This window comes from Rhinolophus hipposideros (genome assembly GCF_964194185.1).
Source record: "Rhinolophus hipposideros genome assembly, chromosome: 5".
NCBI lineage: Eukaryota > Metazoa > Chordata > Mammalia > Chiroptera > Rhinolophidae > Rhinolophus > Rhinolophus hipposideros.
The window spans coordinates 59,377,116-59,396,889 of record NC_138051.1 but is presented as its reverse complement, the minus strand read 5'-3'; the positions used below and the strand labels follow the sequence as shown (position 1 = coordinate 59,396,889).

The following is a 19,774-nucleotide window of genomic DNA, read 5'->3' as shown; positions in this document are numbered from 1 at the left end:
CCTAGCAAGTAGTCCCCAGCTGGTCACAGGGAGCAGGTGGCCTGGGCCTGCACTGGAGCCCCTCCCAAGAGGGTCCCAAACAAGATAAATCCAAACAGACCCACACCGAGACACATTATAATTAGAATGGCAAAAGTTAAAGACAAAGAGAAAATCTTGAAAGCGGCAAGAGAAAGGCAACTAGTTACTTAGAAGGGAGCTTTCATAAGTTTTGTCAGCTGATTTCTCAACAGAAACTTTGCAGGCTAGAAGGGATTGGCACAAAATATTTAACGTGATAAAAAGGAAGGTCCTACAACCAAGATTACTCTCCCCAACAAAGCTATCATTTAGAATCGAAGGACAGATAAAGAACTTCCCAGACAAGAAAAAGTGAAAGGAATTCCTCATCACCAAACTAGTATTACAAGGAATGTTAGAGGGATTTCTTTAAGATGGAAAAAAAGATCAAAATTATGAATAATAAATTGGCAATAGCTACATATCTGTCAACAACTACTTTTAATGTAAATAGATTAAATACTCCACTCAAAAGACATAGGATGTCTGAATGGATAAGAAAACAAGACCCTTACATATGCTGCCTACAAGAGACTCACTTCAGATTGAAAGACACACACAGAGAGTGTAAAGGGACGGAAAACGGTATTTCATGAAAATGGAAATGAAAAACAAAAAAGCTGAGGTAGCAATACTTAAAACAGAGTTTAAAACAAAGGATATAACAAGAGACAAAAAAGGACCCAATAATCCCACTTCTGGGTATTTATCCAAAGAAACCCAAAATGCTACTTCAAGGTGACGTGTACATCCATATGTTCATTGCAGCATTGTTTACAATGGCCAAGGTATGGAGTCAGCCTGGCGTCAATGGAAGAATGGATACATAGGAGGTGGTACATACATAGAGTGGAACATTGCTCGGCCAGGGAAGGGAATGGGTTTTTGCCATCTTCAGCAGCATGGATGGACCTGGGGGGCATCGTGCTGAGTGGAGTGTGTCAGACAGAGAAAGACAGATGCAATGGGATTTCACCTATACATGGAATCTAAAGAAAAATAAACAAAAAGAACAGAAACAAACTTATAGATGCAGAGAACATTTTGGTGGTTACTAGATGGGACGGGGGTTGGGGATGAATGAAAAAGGGGAAGGGATTAAGAAGTACAAATTGGTTGTTACACAGTAATCATGGGGGTGTAGGGTATAGCATATGAAATATAGTCAACAATATTGTAATAACTATGTATGGTGTCAGATGGGTACTAGATTTGTTAAGGTACTAGATTTGTTAGGATGTAAAAAAGGAAGGGAGTAAGAAATACAAAATGCTAGTTATAAAGTAGGCATGGGGATGTAATGTACAGCATAGCGAATACAGTCAATCATATTGTGACAGCGTGGTACAGTGTTAGATGGTTGCTGGACTTATGGTGATCACGTCTTTAGGGATATAAATGTTCAATAACTGTGGTGTTCACCTGACACTAATATAATTTATGTTAGCTATGTTTTAATAAAAATCTGGAAGGAAGGAAGGAAGGAAAGAAGGAAGGAAGGAAGGAAGGAAGGAAGGAAGGAAGGAAGGAAGGAAGGAAGGAAGGAAGGAAGGAAGGAAGGAAGGAAGGAAGGAAGAAAGAAAGAAAGAAAGAAAGAAAGAAAGAAAGAAAGAAAGAAAGAAAGAAAGAAAGAAAGAAAGAAAGAAAGAAAGAAAGAAAGAAAGAAAAGAGTGATCTTGGGAAGACTAAGGAAGCTCTGCCGACCAGTTCTCTTCATGACAAGCCTGTGACAGTGAAAATGAAGGATGTCCTGTGATGTAATATAACATGGTCAGAAAAAATATGCCCCCAAATTCCTAATCAACCCATAATTCATTGTTGTTCCTTTTAAAACTCAGTATCTAAGTGCAATTATAACCAAATCCATGAGATAATATAAAAACATTTTCAAAATAAGAAAAAAGAAACAAACAAAAAATCAGCAATAATAAATGCATGCTTAAAACATGTTTAAAAGTCAAAGAAAACTGGTCCCTACCCCTAGATTAGAAACTCTTCCTAATGAAGGAGTTTCTGTCTGTGTCACTTCGGTCGCCCCCATCACGTGGTGCTCCCGCACGTGGCAGGAGCTCAGTCCACACGTGTTGAGCTAAACCAAACTGGGAAAGGACAAAGCTACCAGGCGCTGTCAGCCCGGAAGTGTTGGGCAATCCCGTACACGGTGTGCAGATGGGACAAGAATGTCACAACTTCTCCTAAAGGAGAGGTGATTCTGCGCATCTGAATCACCCAAATGCTTCTAAGATGCTCCCCAAACACAAAGCGTGTGACAGGAACCTGGGCTCAAAGCCACCACCTTCCTCTCTCGGGGGAGCACTGCCTTGAACCTAGGGCACCTTCATGATGCAGAAGTTGCTGGAATATTCACACACAAAAGCCTCCTGCCGTACATATTGCTGTAAAGTAGATTTTAGACCAGTGTAAAAATTCTCCAGTAAAAATAAGCAAATGTCCAATATCCCAGTATGATAGTAATATAGTATAGTATATATCATATCATATCATGTCTTATTTCAAAGTAACCCCAACCATTTGCTCACAGAAATAAATTACTTAGATTTTAAAGAAGTTTTTTTACATGTATTAAGGTACCCGTGTTTCATTAAGTTTTTTGGTTGGTTTTAATTTGGTATTAATATTTAAAAATAGAGAGAGAAATCTTTATGCTCAGAGTGGAGATACAGGCACGAGAACTAGACCCGATGGTGCCACCGCCACACTAACAAAGTGGTTTGCTTTAAGAAAACAGGAGTGGCTAAGATTTCTTGAGCACTTACTTTGTGCTCAGTCCTTTAGAAGCAGCATCTCATTAATTCCTCATGACAATCCTCTATTATCATTATGCCTATTTTATAGAAGAGAAAAGTGATGCCAGGATGTTAAGTGATTTGCCCAAGGTTAAAGCCAAGAGTCAAACAGATTCCACATGTTTAACCATGACACATACCACCCTCCTAAAAAGTGAAACCCATTCATCCAGGCTGACAGTGGTCAATGCCAGCCTGCACATTACAGCAAAACAAATGCTGACTTCCTCAGAAACACTGACCCACTGGTGGTGCTCGGTCCCTGATGAGCAGAGTCCCTGAGGAGCAGAGAGGTCGGGTGTAATTCGAGCTTCGTTCAGACAGCCAGCACGGAGTGGTGGCTAAGAGCCAGAAATGCCTGGGCTCGTCATTCACGCTGACCAAATAAATGTCCCACCCCAGACGGCTCCCCAGCCCAATACACACACGTAATTACACACATGTAACAGATCCTTCTTCTATTGTCCTTCGGACAATCATCCGGAGAATCAGAGCCTTGCCGACACTGGCTCCTTGGGTAGCTGTGACCATGTCTCCAACTTCCCAGGGTGCCAGACCTACATGGACATTGTCATTGTCCTGGATGGCTCCAACAGCATCTACCCCTGGGTGGAGGTTCAGCACTTCCTCATCAACATCCTGAAGAAGTTTTACATCGGCCCTGGGCAGATCCAGGTGAGCGTCTCTGGGACTCTTTCCTCCTCCAAGCAGGGCCCACACCCATGGCAGATGCTTCCTGGGGATGTGGGGAGAGCACCTCTACGTGTGCTAAGAAGGTGTAGGTGAAAGGGCGGCCATCTGTGCTGGATTCATCATGGGAAAGTTTGGGGGGGGAGCGCCTCACTTTGAGGGTTAAATTATCAGGAAAGAGTTTGACCTGCTACAGACTGAGAAGGAAGGCGGGAAAGGTTGAGTAGCACTAGAACCTTGCTGAGGGAGGCACCGGGAGAATTAGCCACATTGATCTTGGAGAAAAGACTGGGGAGGAGGTGACAGCTGCCCACACATATGTGAAACCCTGCCTGGCCAAAGAGGGGGAGATTTATTCCATACTGTTTGGTGGGCCAAACAAGGACCAATGAATAGAAGTTCCAAGGTGGCAGATTTCAAATCTGTCTAAGAAATTATTTTGTAACAATTAGAGCTATTAAAAAGGGAGTGGGTTTTGTCATGAAGCAATGAGTTCCCCACAACTGGAAAATCATCTTTTAGGGTATCATGGGTGGAAATCCAGCATTAGAAATGCTTTTGTACTAAATAAACTCTGAGCCCATCCAACCGTAACGATCTACTGTTCTAGTCTTACTGCAGGTCTTTAAAGGGTGTTTCGTTTGTTTGTTTATTTCGAGGCTATTGATATTGTCGATATTTTATCAACCTTGGAATAAAAGAAGCTCTTCCCTTCCAAGTTTTAAGAAACCTTAGTTCCAGAGTTTGGTGAACAATGCCATGGTTTTCCTCCCGTGCTGTCGCTAATATGTTAGACTTCAATTCTATGCTCAACTTTTGTCTTTTTAAGCTAGAAACTTAATCTGTTGAGCCATTCTTTACATCAGTCTCCTCTCTTGCTATGCACCTGCTACTTCTCTCACCAAGCCACTCATTCATTCCCAGACCTTTGCAGAACCTGCTTCCCCTCCGATGAGTGACTCTCCCTTGGGAAGGTCCTCAGGCCCCCTCACTCCTGGACAGTCACAGACAGAATGATGACTCCAGGGAGCCTCGCCACCAAAGACCTAAGTGCCAGGGGTCAAGATGTTCTGTTGCCCTCTCCTCTAACTTGCAGGTTGGAGTCGTTCAGTATGGAGAAGACGTGGTACATGAATTTCACCTCAATGACTACAGGTCTGTAAAAGACGTGGTGGAAGCTGCCAGCCACATTGAGCAGAGAGGAGGGACAGAGACCCGGACAGCATTTGGCATCGAATTTGCTCGGTAAAAAATAAATAAATAAATAAGATTTTTTTTTTTTAATCTCAGATACCATTCTATTTCTATACTGCTGCATAACAAACCACCACAAAATTTAATACCTTGAGACAATATTTATTAATCCCTCAAAGTTCTGTAGATTGGCTGGACTCGACAAGTCAGCTCTCTCTTGAGTTTTCTCATGTGGTTGAATCTGGTGTCAGCTGGAGGTTCTACTGGACTGGACACTCAAAATGGCACACTAATCTGACTGGGAGTGATGCTGGCTGTTGGCTGGGAACTCAGCTGGGCTGGCGACCTGAGCACCCACACGTGGCCATGTGGCTTGGTTTTCTCATGATGTGGCAGCTGGACTGTGAGCGGTAGCATGTCAAGAGCAAGCTTCCCAAGAGACCCATGACCTAGCTACAGAGGTCCAAAATATAACTTCTGCCATAATCTATTGATTGAGCATGTCACTAGGGCCAACCCAGATTCAAGGGGAAGAGCTTCTGTTTCTTGATGAAGGAATGTCAAGATCACATTGCAGAATAGCAGTTGGGATAAGGGATTATTGTTGCAGCCAACTTTGGGAAATGTGTTCTACCACAGTTTGGGACACGAGGAACAGACCAATAAACAAAACAGATGCTATCATGCCCTCATGGAGCTGACATTTTAGAGGGTGAGGCAGATAATACATAAAGAAAGAAAGAAATAATGTAGTATGCTAGAAGGAGATAAAAGTTGTGGATGGTGGGGGAGCATGGTTAAGGCAGTCAAGTAATTTTGAGAGGACAGGTATTCAATCCGCATTAACAGAGTCATCAAGAAGGCTTCATGAGAGCTGACATTTGAGTGGAGACTTGGAGGAGACGTGGAAGTTGGCCGGGAATGTACCTAGGGGGAGCGTTCCAGGAGAGGCGGCAGCTGGGACAAAGGTGCTCAGATAGAAGCATGCCTGGTGGTTCCAGGATCAGCCAAGAGCCCAGGGTGGGTGGAGAGGAGAAGGCAGGAGGAGGAGCTCAGAGGGATCACGGGACCACATCACAAAGTCTCTGGCGGGCCATTGTCAGGACCTGAGAGAAATGGGAGCCATTGCACATTTCGCCCAGGAAGTAGACAGGACATGACCTACTTTTCCACAAGGTCACCTTGTTTCCAGATTCAAGGAAGCTGTTCTGATTATAAAGCTCTCACTGATCTCCTGGAACTTATAATATGACTTACAAAGGCACAAATACAAGTCTTTTGCACAGTACGAAAATCGCAATTTTAAATCTGATGACTCATGCCAATATTTACCCTGTTGCAGATGCATACAGATATCCACATTATTCCACTGTATAAAAATATGGTTCTGAAATTGTCTTTGGCTCTATAAATAACAAAAAGAAAAAGAAAAAAAACCCTGTTTTTCCCCTAAGATTTTTGCATGAAGTTTTGTTTCCTGAGCCTGGCCCTCTAATGAGGTCATCGAAGTATCTAGAGTCTCCTTTGAAGGACTAGCAGAGTTCTCCTTCCACTGGGTCAGAGTTAAGCCCCAAATCTGCTTCAGTAATGTCGAGTATGCCTCTGCCCTGCTTCAGTGCACAGCTCACTAGAGGGATTTTTTTTTTAAGTCACCATATCCTGACTAACACAGAGCTGCAGCAGAATGGCAGATGGTCTATTTCTCTTAACTGGGAGCTTCAAGATGCTCTGAACTAATTTATTCCAAGTTTTGTGAATTCCTCAACATCTAAATCATGCACGTCAGCTCAACAGCTTGCTGTGTAACAAGAGATACCTCTGGTTACCAAAGCATTGGGGTCTGGAGACCCCTGGCATTGTGGCTTGAACCTGTGGGTCAGACCCATGAGGAATCCCTGCAGAGTCTAAGGGTAACATTTATTTTTAGATCCACATTGGAAAATTCTACCTGCTGGGCCAGACTCGGGCCAGATCATGTCTGCCCTTCTCAGAACCTCACAGAAGGTTGGCCACAGAGGCACCAAGAGCCAGTGATGGTTCAGGAGCCAGTTTTCTGTGCTTCACAGATGGGTTGCCAGCTGCAAGAGCTTTACCACAGCATTGATGGTCAGTGTGCCAGTCCCCGCCCCCATCCGACCCCCTGGCTGGATTGCCCAACAGGCAGGCCAAGCGTCTGCTCCTGGCACTGAAAACAAAAAGCGAGAAAGAGGAATATTTGTCATAGAATTTGATATTTAATAGTTCCCAAAATAGAATCAAAGTTTTCCTCGTGGGAGAAATCAGAACTTTGTCAGGCTTCATTACACGGATTTTATGGATTGATGTTGTTTGGGTGTTAAATTACTCTGACACGGCAACTTTTCAGGACTTAGGGAAGTAGTTCTCAACTCTGGTGTTCATTAGAACTTTTGAAAAGTACTGGCGTCCAAGGCCCCACCCAGATATTCTGATTTTATGAGTCTGGGTGGGGCCTGGGCATCACTTTTGTGTGTTTTTTTACCTCCCCAGGTGATTCTAACGTGCAGCTGGGTTTTGAACCAGTAACTTAGGGCCTCCATCTGAATCTGAACTGCCACCCCCCCAGGCCCACCTCACCTCCTCTGCTTAGCCAAAATAGCATGGCCAGGACCCTTGAGGGACTTTTTAAAGTCACTTTTTAAAGACAAGCAGTTACAAGATCCATGTGAGCAGTCGTAGCATCTAGACCTGGCTTATTCTGTGGTTCAAAGTCCCAACACCTCTTGGGTTGCTGGAGACGGGTGGCTTGGCCCAGTCTCTGGCTGCCCCATCCCAGCCCCCCTTGTGACCTCGCCCTGTGCTCGGGTTCCAGCTCAGAGGCTTTCCAGAAGGGCGGACGGAAAGGGGCCAAGAAGGTCATGATCGTCATCACCGACGGGGAGTCTCACGACAGCCCGGACCTCGAAAGGGTGATCCGGCAGAGTGAGAGGGACAACGTGACCCGATACGCTGTGGCCGTGAGTCCTGCCTGACTGCCCTGCTCCCCACCCCCGCCCACATGCTGCCAGCTATCTTGGAGAGGCTCTGCCATCAAACCCCAGAGGACCCCAGGGGGCATTTTCTGGACAGTGAACAAGCTATCCAAGCCCTCAGAGGGGCCTGTTGTGGTTTCATCTGCCCCTTAAGAGCATGTGGAGAATCTGTTTTCTGCTCTGCCTGGGACTATCCACAACACGTGTGGGTTCATTTTTTTCTTTTTCTCCGTTTCTAGGGAGGTTCTGAAACCTCCAAACTAGAATCCTCCAAAGCCTCCCAACCCTTGGAACCCTATCTTAGAACGGGGCCTTATGTGGCCTCCACTAGAAAGTCTGTTTCAAAATGCAAATGGGACTTCGGTTCTACTCCCGACTACCAAAGCCATGGTTCCAGCCAGCCCTGGGCCCAGGGTGAGGGGCGGGGGTGTGTGGGGAGGTCCGTGCTATGTCTGGTATGTCGCCCTGCCCTGTTCCCTGGCAGGTCCTGGGCTACTACAACCGCAGGGGGATCAATCCAGAAGCTTTTCTAAACGAAATCAAATCCATCGCCAGTGACCCTGATGACAAGCATTTCTTCAACGTGACGGACGAGGCAGCCCTGAAAGACATCGTGGACGCCCTGGGGGACAGGATCTTCAGCTTGGAAGGTGAGCAATGCACCGAGAGGGCTCCACGCTCCTGGGTTCACACCAGGCGCCGTTCCCCGCGAAATCCAACCCCACAGAATGGAATGGTTTAGCAGGAGTCCTCCCTTCATGATAAATGCCAACGCCTGAGTGTCATTGGGCTGGACGTCAGGCTCTGCACCTTACAAAAGGCCCTCCCGCCCCATCCCAGAGGTGGTTGTGCTGATTGCCTGCTGCTTTTACCACTGAGGAAACTGAAGCTCGAAGGGGCTGAGTGACTGGCCAAAGCACCCACAGCTTGAGAAGGAGTTGGGGTTTGAACAAGAGTTACCAGATTTAGGAAACGTAAAATACAATATGTGTGGCAGCCGTCTACTAAAAAATGATTTGTCGGTTGTCTGAAATTCAATAACTGAACTCTTATATTTTATCTGGCAACCCTAGTTTGAATCCTGCTGGACTGACTCCAAAGTCTGAAACACTTAACCCCTGACTCCCACTCCACCAAAAGCATTTTTAGCAGGGTCCCTTCAGATTGCCTCCTTCCACACCACTTCAACTCCAGTTTTGACTTGCTCAGATCTCATTTGCACTGTATATTGCTAGAGAGGGCCCTTTTCACACTGGGCTTTGCCATCTGGGAGGATTGTCAAGAGGCAGAAAGCAGCATCCCAAAGCTGAGCAGTCTGCAGCACGTTGGAAATGACAAGCTACAGACACACACATGAAAAGAGACAAAAACGGCCCTCACAAAAGAGGCTAAAGGAATAGAAAGTATGAACCTGAATTTTGACACACACTAGAACTGAAATATCTAAATCAGTGTATTTCTCCTCAAAACGGTTGACTAGAATGACAAGAACATTGGCTCCGATGACAGTTTCAAAGCAATCCTCCATGGGAAGGGGCTTTCAGCACACATGGCGTCTCTTATGCAATTCTCCCTCCTGAGGGTCGATTTGAAGTTTGAGAACCATCCAGAACATCTGGAACCCAACCTAGTAAACAATAAGAATGAACAAAGAAGGAAATCCCATTTCTTGCCAGAAACCATTTCTTTCCATGCACTTCTCTTGATCTTTCCCCTATTTTACCATCTTATGGTATATGCGCCCTGTGATATGTTGCCCAAGGCCTTTCCAGCGGGGAGAGAGCAACTAATGATAAACCCACACGATCACCTGGAAGGTGCTTGGTGCCCCCCTCACAGGCTGCCTGCCACAGAGGGCAGACTAGACTGAGCTTAGGCTCATGGTCTGGCTCACCTTCCTCAAGATGCCCCCTGAGAAATGGGTGCTGTGGCTTGAGCTGCAGGTATGTAAGGCGCTAAGCCATCAGGTATGGAGCTGACGTCTTTCTGTCCCTGTGTTTCAGGCACCAACAAGAACGAAACCTCCTTCGGGCTGGAGATGTCACAGACAGGCTTCTCCTCTCACGTGGTGGAGGTACGGACGGGTTTAGAGCCACCGTGCCACACACTCAGCACTGTCAGTCATCCTCCCGCCTTTCCTGCGCTGGCTCTTATCCCCTTTCTCTCTTTCTTGGGGTCTCTCTGCCTCCCGTTTTCTGTGGCTACAAGAGGGAAGTCTAGGTCTTCAACTTATAGTAATTTGCCTCACCCTCCCTGTGCAGGGTGCTGATGGCGATGTTTCCCCCAGGACCAAGGGTCCTGTTCAATCCACAAAGCCTTGTGCAAAATCTAGGCCAACAGGGCAAAACCAATGGCACGTGCTCTAATCGTGTCCATGCATGACCAAGGGGACCTGTGTGTTCAGGGCCACGGCCCTGCATCCGTTAGGAGGGTGTCCAGACATGTCAGGTGTTATCTGGCATAACAGCCCATGTAGGCCCCGTCTCGATGTGAATCGGCATCAGGTGGCAGAGGTCCCAGGTGGGCACACAGGGTCACATGCGTCATGTTGTGTCTGGGGCTCTGTGTCGCAGGCCCAAAGCCCTCAGGTTGTCACTCACCCTCGACACACTTCACCTGGTTCTGATTCGCAAGCTGAGGCTAAACCCTTCCAGGATTGCCAGACGGGCAGAGGAGCCAATTCCTGTGAAAACATTTTATAACCTGTTCGGGTATAAGCCCGGCCTGGGAGCCCCACGTGCAAGGGAGTGACACGTGGGGGAAGCCCGGACGTGTTGGTATTAGCACGAGCCCTCGTGGAGGCTCTGTTCTTGCTTTGAACAGACAGCTGCCCTAGTGTGTGAGTGTGTTCTGCCCCGGCTAGTGCCATGGGAACGTACTTATGCCTCCTAATGTTCCAGAAAAGTCCTATTAGTCCTTCCTATTTACATATCACTTTCATTATCACACTGAGTTCTCCCAGCTCCTCAATGAGATGGATAGAGCAGGACTCCTTGCTCTCAGATGCCACATAAACAAGTCACAGAAAGGTTGAGTGACCTGGGGAAGTGCTCTAAGGGAGAGAAATATTTGCCTCATGCTCTTCCCCCCACACCAGCAGCTGTTCCATGAGACACTATGGAATCTAAGGGGGTTTGAGTCAGAAATTCCAAATTGGAGACGAGGGGACATATGCACAGCACGCAGCAGGCAGATGGGCAGAAGCGTGACTCACGCTTAGCTTTTCCTGACCAGCCTCTGGCTGGACCCTCCTGTGCCAACTTGAAAACAGTCAGATGCATGTGTAACTGCCCTGTTATCCTAACGGTCGTGTTATATGTACAGAGCACTTTACATTTTTCCAGGAATTGGAAATTCCTGTGCCTCATCTCATGCTCAGAAACAGCCCTGCAAAGTCGGCAGATGGTAATAGTTGTCCCATACTAAGTGGTCACATCCGCAAATTTTTCCAGTGCTTTCTCCTCATGCTGGACCCCTCCCAGGAGGTGCAGAGGTGAGAGCACTTCCCATAAGGAGCTTGCAGTCCAAGGATAAGGAGCTGGCATGAGGAGAGACGAGAGCATCCCACACAGGCTGGGCGGCGAGTCCTGCGCTCCTGCAGTACTAACCTCGGTCTCCTGACTCTGGAGTCAGGGCTGATTAGAAAATTAAACAAGGAAATCCAATTTAGTTCAATCCAACAAGCATGTGTAAAATACAGCTAGGTACCAAAAGGAACCGGAAATTCATCTTGCCACCAGGAGTCGACTTGCAAACAACTCAGAACAGCAGGCCTCAGGTTTGAGAGTAGGATAAAAGGAACTATAGATGTCCCTTAGGTAAAAGTGTAGAACTTCAGGCGGCCCCCTCCATGGAGCCCCTGTAAAGACCCCCTGCTCAGTGGGAGAACCACATGCACACATCTAATGCTAATCCAGGTAGTGTGTGATCAGGGTCTAATAGAACGAAAGGCCCAAGCTGAGGGAGGGGCTGTCAGGGAAGGATCTGGGGAGGGACCGGCTCTTGGGCAGGGTCTCAAGGACAAGAATTTCTGCAGCCATGGGTGGCAGTGAGCAGGGAAGGAGAAGTTTATGTCCACCACTAGGGGAAATCAGAGCACACACTTGGGCCAGCCCTTATGTTGGAGACAGTGAGAGAGTGTGAATGTCCCTTGTTTCCTTTGTCCATTCTACAATCGTTTCTTTGAGAATCTCTCTGTGTATCAGGCTCTGTACCAGGCACTGGGGACATATAAATAGGTAGAGATTAAGGTAACGTTTCAGCTGACAGCACCTCACAGTCTAGTTGGGGAGGGAGACTCTTAAATAATGAGTTCCGTCTCCTGCTTCTAATACTGTGGTCTGTGTATGCCCATGAATTGGGGAACCTGATGAGAAGGGAGGTTAAGATAAGCTTCAGGTACTCGGGGACTCTTGAGCTGAGCTCTGTAAATGGCTTAAGCAGCTCAGTGTGTCAAGCAAGGTGAGTCTTTGCAAGACCAATGGGTTCTCCAGCTGCAGGGAGGAGACCAGCGGCTCAGAGCCCCAGCTTTTTATTTAGGTCAAGGTCACGCACTGCCCTGTGCAGCTTCTTCCACATGCCCATCTCTTTTTCTATTCCCCAAGCGAAGAAACCAAGTGCCTGCCTCTCCTTATCCTGTAGATACAGACTGATTTGTCTATCACCCTGAGTCTTGTTTTCAAGTGACAAGCCTCTGAAAGTTTTTATCTGATAGGACTTTGAAAGAGAAGATGATTGCATTTGAATTTGAGACTCCTTAATACTTCAAGAAAAAAGAATACCTTCCAAATCTAAAGGAATGGTGCAATGATGGTGGGTTGTCTGGTGCTATGACGGGCCATTGGGTTGTATTTTAGAGCACAGAGGTTTTTCAATGCCAGCCACTGATGCCATTGTAATTGGCCACAGCCGTCCTGTCCCTGGGAGTCCAGCTCTACAGCTCTCAGGGTCAGTCAGACCTGTCTGGAGATGGGATGCAGGTGGGTCCATCCTTTTAGCTTTGGACCCATATCCTGAGTCCAAGTGAGTCCGTCTCATGGATAAGCCCCAGGCTCCATCTCACCCAGCAGTGCTCCACAAAAAGCCTCAGACAACTACTTCTTATAAATGTGCTAAAGGAGCCTTCAGCTGCCCCCGGCCTGTTTAGTTATGTCCGAGGAATGGTCTCTCTCGTCCTGGGGGAGGGACCCAGTAGAATGTTCTCAAATGACAGAGAAAAGGCCCAGAGGCTTATCACCTGGTCTGCTACCATCTGTCCAGCAAGGAAACCATCCTTTGAGTTAGGAAGGATAAAGCAGCAAGAGGAAGGAGGGACCACAGCCCAGGGTAGGAAAAGAGACCCCAAGATATTGCGTGGCTACCCAAAAGCCCAAGGCTCCAGGCCACAGAAATTGTATCCCAGGCTAATGGCTGAAGGTCATAGCCCCTGGGGAAACTGAGAGAGCTGGAGCCAACCCGGGAAACTCTAGTCTTGATTTGCAAAAAGGAGAAAGAGAATATTCTGGAAATTACCATCAAGAAGACCATTTGATCTAATTATATTTGATCCTTGGTCAAATTCTAAAACAGACTTTTAAGCCAATGGTTCCATTAGCATTTGGAAATGCATGCAAAGGTCACTAATAGCTGGAATGGCTTCTATTAATGCTGGCTGTCTACTGAGGTTGTCAAATTGAGTAATCCAGAAGCTATCAGAAAGCTTGCAGAAGGGACCCATACCACAAGAGGGCATAGACTTTAAGAGTCTATAATCCCAATGAGCCACAGGGGCCGGTGTGAAGATGGAAGAGGGCCGTAAATAATTGATGCCCATTGGTGATGGATGGAACCGCTGGGGAGCTCCTCCTACACAAAGGCTCAACAGAGGAATTTCACATTGACTGAGCTACACTGCAGTCCGTAAATCGCCTCCAACACCGAAAGTTGACAGAAGGAAGCAGTTTTATTAAGGTGGATCTGTCTACACAAAAACCTTGGTAACCCACCCAAGATATGAAGAGCTCATTTTTCCTGTAACCTACACGTGATGATCTAACACCCTCCTTCCTCTTCAGCCTGTACCCTTGCCACAGGCCCTCCTGGGATTGTGGACTGGATAGCTAAGGTTATTGGCTATTATCTAAGGTTCTTAGTTGTTAAAGCCTGAAAGCTGTGATCTTTCCAGAGAGTTCTGCATGTGAACTCGTTTTGCATATCTGATTCAATCCAAAACAAAAGAAACTAACCCATATTGGTGAAATGAGAAGTTGAGACCTAGAGACTGTGAACCCCTCCTGAGCTCCCATAGCCCTAAACTGCGGACTCTTCCCTGCCAGGGAGGGCAGGCAGTCAGGGCTATCCGTGGGCCCCTCCCGTGTGGGCCCCTCCACGAGGCCAGGACGTGGTAGCCAAGATCTGCCAGCATGCTGTTCCAGATCGTTTGCAAGTTGACTCCTGGCGGCAGGAATCATTTCCGGGTCACTAGGGTCCTCCTAAGTCGAACCCCACGTCCTCAGGGTGTGCCCAGTGTCCAGCATCCCACTCCTGGGACTCATTCCCAGGAACTCTGAGCAGAGTAACCTCGCTTCCAGCAGCACACACACTGAAGGGCTCCTCTCCACAGAAAGGTTGAGGGCCTGTTTCTGGGGTTTTCTGCCCAACCCCATCTAAACGTCCTGGTTCTCATTCTTCCTCAGGCTCCACTTTGAGCTTTTTGAAAACAAATTTTCTAATGCCAGCCAGCATCCAGCTAGTTAAATCCAACTAATTAATCCATCCTCTTACTGATACATTTGCCTTAGAATGGGCTCTTGGGAACAGAGTCCTGCCCCTCACACAGGTACCAGGGAGCCATGGGGGAGGGGGGACCCTGGGGAGCAGGATGCCACTCAGTGCCCTCGCAGTGGCCTCCCTGCACACCAGCACGCAGGACCACCTGTGACCACCTCCGCGCGCCCCTGCAGTCCTGCCTCTCCAACGCCAAGAAGAATGCTGGCATCTGGTATTCTAATTCCACTACTGCCGGGCAGTAGGAAAGCACTGCCTGGCTGTGTCACCTCAAATTATTTAACCTCTCAGAACCTGTCTTTGAGTAGATAGATGTCTGAAATATATTTGGGGAATTGAATCTTGAGGCTTGGAACTGAAGTGTACATTTTGAGACTTACTAATAAATCAAGTAAGGTTTTCTTAAAATCCTTTCCTAACCCCTCTATGCCCTCATCCCCTCCCTCAGTTGGTCACCCCTTCCAGCGAGCACCAAAATAGGCTGTCCTTGCCTCCACCAGAGCACTTCTCAATAGCTGCTCTAAAGACTCATCTGTCGCACCAACCTGACTGTGAAATCTGATTCTTTGACTACTGCCTCCCGAAAGTGCTTTATGGGTGAATTACAGAATGAGAAGAACTGCTGTGTACCAAGTCCTTAGCAGAGGCTGAGCACCATGCTAAGAATTAAAAATGCTCATTCTCACAACAAAGCAACTGAGGAACCTGAGGCTCAGAGAGAGAGAAACTTGCCCAAGGTCACACAGCTAGACGCCTTAGAGGTGGACCTGGAACTCAGGAATGTCTGTCTCCAGAGCTCCTGCTCTAACCACCAAGCCAGGGATTCTCAGCCTGGCCCTGATGATTCAGGCTGGATGCTTCTTCGCTGTGGGGCTGTCCTGTGCACAGTAGGTGTTCACCCGCATCCCCAGTCTCCACCCACCAGATGCCATAGCAACCCCCACACCCCCCAGAGCTGTGACAACAAAAACTGTTCCCAGGCATTGCCAAATATTGCCTGGGAAGCTAAACAACCCGCAGTTGTGAACCACTGCCCTAGACTACACTACTTCCAGTATGGGGACGGGGCCCAACACTGGCCGGGGATGTGGACAAGCTGGAACACAGCCCGGGGAGATATAGCCACAAGCCCAGAGAGCATTCAGCTCAGTGGGGAAGGCAAGAGTGCTGCAGAGGCCAGGTCAGAGGGCGGCCAAGAGCTGAGCTGGCAGCATCTGATGGTGGCTGCTACGCTCAGGTGAGTGTCAGCACGGGCTGTCCTCAGGGAGAGCACGGACAGCCTGACCTTCTGAGGGCTGGCCACCGGTCTGCGTCCTCACTTCTGCACAGAGCACCAGGAAGGTCAGCTCTGTTGAGGGCCTGTCTGTGCACGGCCCCCCAGGCACACCCAGGTAGTATCTGGTGGGAGCCCAGGGGGCCCGGCAGGAGAGGCCATATCTCAAGGAGCTGGTGGCAGGCCTGGAGCCTGGGACTCGGCTCTTCCCTGGAAGGCCCTGCTGCTTGTTATCCAGCTGTGCCTGCATGCCTGGCTTCCTCTGTCAAGACTTGGGCCCCACCCTTCCAGATTTTTTCCAAACTCAAAATGTCTGGGCTCCCCCAGCTGGGAAAAGATTGTGACATGGTGAAGTTTGCTCTGGTGGCCTTCGCTTGCTCTCTCAGCCAGCCGTCTCCTCGTAGTGCACCTTACCCTCAGTGGGGCTCTCCTTGGCCCCCAACAGACCCCTCTCAGCAAAGGGCCTCCCACTGGGATCACAGGCCTACACCACTACCAGCGTAACATGGCATAAGGTGACAGCCTGTGAGCCATCACCCAGCCCAATGCTGCCAAATCCGGAAGCCCCCGTGGAATTCCCCAGCCCCACATGTGGTGAGTCAGCATTGGGGACCCCCTGCAGAATCCCAGGCACCTGGGTTGAGCCAGCCCTTCTAGATACATCGATACATTGCAGAGGCTTCCAGTCATCTGCAAAGCCAAAAATCCATCTTCAAAGGCCTCTCTGTTAAAAGAAAAAGCCTGGTCTGCGTTTGCGAATGTCAACTTAGCAGGCAGAGGGAGGAAAGGAAGAGAGAGTGGTGAAGCCCAAATCTTGCCCTCCTCCCAGAAAGAGTCTCCAATGGAAAGTCGAAAGTGAAATTCAGAGGCTTCTGAGAAGCAAATGGGTATTTTCTCCTCTCAACACATCTCCCTGTTCGAAGTCCCAGCCCTGCCTCTGGCTTGCTGCGTGACCTTGGGCAAGTCCATTTCCCTCTCTGAACCTTGGGTGTTCATTGGTCAAGTACAGATAATGAGCTGGCCTCAGGCAAATGGGTGACTGGATGAGAAAGTGTTCTGCAAAGAATGGAGCACACCCCATGTTTGAGAATGTTAGCGGTGACTTTGTGGGCAGAGAGTCCTTGAGGCCCTGGTCCTGATCCTGGCCCCCGCAGGTTGTCTGACTCTCCCAGGCTGAGACTCAACCAGAGTAGAGGGAAGAAAGCTAATCAGAAAGCATGATGTTGAACACAACCAAGCACATCAGGCTTTCCCAAGAGCAACTTATTTATAGTCGTGAAAACACTACCTGAACAGTCAGTTCTACCTCTAGAATATTAGGATTTTTAACCATTTGGTAAGATCAACTTTACTCTTTAAAATGACATGTTGGAAATTACAAAATGAAGCTTGGCTTGAGGTTTACGATCTTGCCCTCTCCACTGCCACCAATGATACTAGCACAATGACCCTGTCTGTGTGTTTAGCTCGCTCTGATTGTCCCAAGGCCAGAATCATAGTTTTCTATCAGCACCATTGCTTTGGGGGCGAGGGGAGATTGAGTGCCTTGGGCCCCGACTGGTGGGAGAATCTCAAATCCAGACAATCAGCTGGTCTTAGGAATGCTTAGTGGGAGAGAGAGGTGACGTCACCGGCTAGTGGTTTAACAGCCCAAAACTGGGATACAATCTGCTGCCCACCCTTCAGCTTGTAATCTCCAAAGTAACCCAGGCAGGGATTACTGCTTCCACCTCCCTCCTCATCCTTCATTGTCCGTACTCACTTCTCTTTCCCGTCTAAGTTCTTGCTGTTTGTCTTCCTGTACCCACTAGTTACATGGATTGTTTAAGGAGGTGCAGTGGTGGTGGATAGGACACGGGGGCAGCCAGAGAGTGAATGGACCCAGACTTTGAGAAACGACCCTGGAGTTAGTAACACTTCCCCCCTGGGAGCCAGAGCTTCCTGTCTTCCTGCCCAAGAATTGCAGCTTCCACTTACCCTACAGCTCTGTCCTCAGGGTGTTAGTTGTCATGGATGCAGCCCTGGCTCATCTGTCCAGACTCATCTTGAGCAGCTCTGCCCCGTCTCACTCCAGAGCCATCAAACAGTGTTCACGTCCTTGAAACCAAAGGCTCTAAACTCTCTCCAGCCTCAGGAACTTTGTACAAGTTGTCGCCATCTCCTTCAAGTGTCTAGAAGTATCACTTATTCAAAAACGCTTTTCCTGACCCCCATCTCAATCTAAATTAAACTTCGCAGTGGCATTTATCACATCTTTCATCACATTCATCAGTTTGCCACTATTATATGTATTTGCATATTTGTTTAGGATCTTTGAGTTTCTTAAGGGCAGGGATAATACCCCTAACACCAAACAGGTGTCTGGCACAAAGTAGACACTCAGTGAGTTTTTACTGAAAAAAAAATGAAGAAGTAGGATTTACACACAGGGAAGCAACTCAGACACTGCCAAGGAATGTGGAAGGAGGCCAAGTGCAGGGGCATAGCTTAAAGAAGTGTCAGAAGGGAGAAGTCATGACAAGAGATTTCCTAGAGGGGTTCTGAAGCCCAAAGAGGAATGGAGGTTTGGTCCTGGATTTGGAGTTTCTTTCTAAAATATTCCTTCTTTCCTAAGATCCTATCCTTGGGATCAGCTTGACCCATTTTGTGCTAAGGATGGGTAGGGACAAGAAGGTCCTTGGCTCATTTAAAACCCAAGAATCCTGGCTAGAAGTTAGGCTGTTAAATAATGAATTCAGGAGGTCCCCAGAGTGACTGGCAGATGCTTCATGCGCAGGAGCTGGTGTGGCTTCCAGGGAGAGGCACCTGGGGGGTTGCAAGCTGATGTGTGTCCCCTCTCCAATGACAGGACGGGATTCTGCTGGGAGCTGTTGGTGCCTATGACTGGAATGGAGCTGTGCTAAAGGAGACCACTGGTGGGAAACTCATTCCTCTCCGAGAGTCCTACCTGAAGGAATTCCCGGAGGAGCTCAAGAACCATGGCGCATACCTGGGTGAGAGCCAAGCCAGGGTGGCTGATGGGTGGTGGGCAAGGAGGGGCCTCAGGAGAGCCAGAATCCACCCCCACATGATGGAAGGGGACTGTCTGGGTGCGTTCTGTGCTGATTCAGACACAGGTCAGGGCCATCACTTCTTCAGCCTGGAGTCCACCACGCCCCTGCCGGCATGTAATAGGCTCTCACTAAGTAGGTAGCATAAGTGACAAGCCATGCACCCATATCTGCAATGTGCTCCAGTGGATGCTTCTAGACACTCCCCCTCCTCCCAGAAGACCCTGATGGATACAGCCAGGCTGAAAGACCCTCATAAGACCCAACTGTCTAGCTTTAACCACAGTCACCACCTTGGGTGGGGGTCCCAAAGGAGAGCCTCTCCTCCTCCTCCCTCTGGGGCTCATTCAGTGAGGGCGGTGTCTGGGATCTCTGGAAGATTTCTCCCTACATGCCCCAAGGGAGAGAAGGGTTTGGGGAAGAAAACTGGGAGGCTAGGCTCTCTGCCTCCAAACTGAGGGAGCTTATGGATCTGGCCAAGGGTCCAGCTTTCAGGGTGGCCCCGCCTGCTGATCAAAGAGCCACATGGGAGCTGAAGCCACAGCCAATAGACGGCCACAGCAGGAAGTTCTCAGTGCTGCTTAGAGTTTTGAGAGTCAGCTCACACATGACCCCAGGGCATTTGGCTCCCAGGCCTCTCCTACCACTGATGTCCCTCCTTCTGAGGAAGCCCGAAAGCTCAGCCCCTACTGAGAACACTTCCCGTAGTATCACTGAGGGCTCAGCTCAAAAGAAATCTCTGCTCCACACTGGAAGGCTAATGGATCCCTAACCTCACATATTCATGGTTGTGCTAAACACACAAGCACGTTAGCCACCCCCATGCGATGTCCAGGCCTTTACTGACCTGGCCTGTCCCATTTCCCAGAACACACCTCCAAGAGTCAAAAATGTGCCTGGATCCACAGTAGGCGACCCAACTGCACCCATGGCCCCAGCACTGAA

The 19,774-nt window shown here is 48.4% G+C and overlaps 1 protein-coding gene across 3 annotated transcripts in view; it reads left to right on the top strand.

Moving 5' to 3' along the window:
• Window positions 1–19,774, top strand: part of ITGA11 (integrin subunit alpha 11) — a 121,327-nt gene that overhangs the window by 68,681 nt on the left and 32,872 nt on the right. For all 3 annotated transcript variants that reach the window (XM_081048842.1, XM_081048843.1, XM_081048844.1), the window contains exons 6-11: window positions 3,415–3,542; window positions 4,654–4,802; window positions 7,582–7,726; window positions 8,226–8,391; window positions 9,745–9,815; window positions 18,628–18,772. In XM_081048842.1, the coding sequence (XP_080904968.1) occupies window positions 3,415–3,542; window positions 4,654–4,802; window positions 7,582–7,726; window positions 8,226–8,391; window positions 9,745–9,815; window positions 18,628–18,772 (804 nt within the window). The remainder of the gene's footprint in view (window positions 1–3,414; window positions 3,543–4,653; window positions 4,803–7,581; window positions 7,727–8,225; window positions 8,392–9,744; window positions 9,816–18,627; window positions 18,773–19,774) is intronic.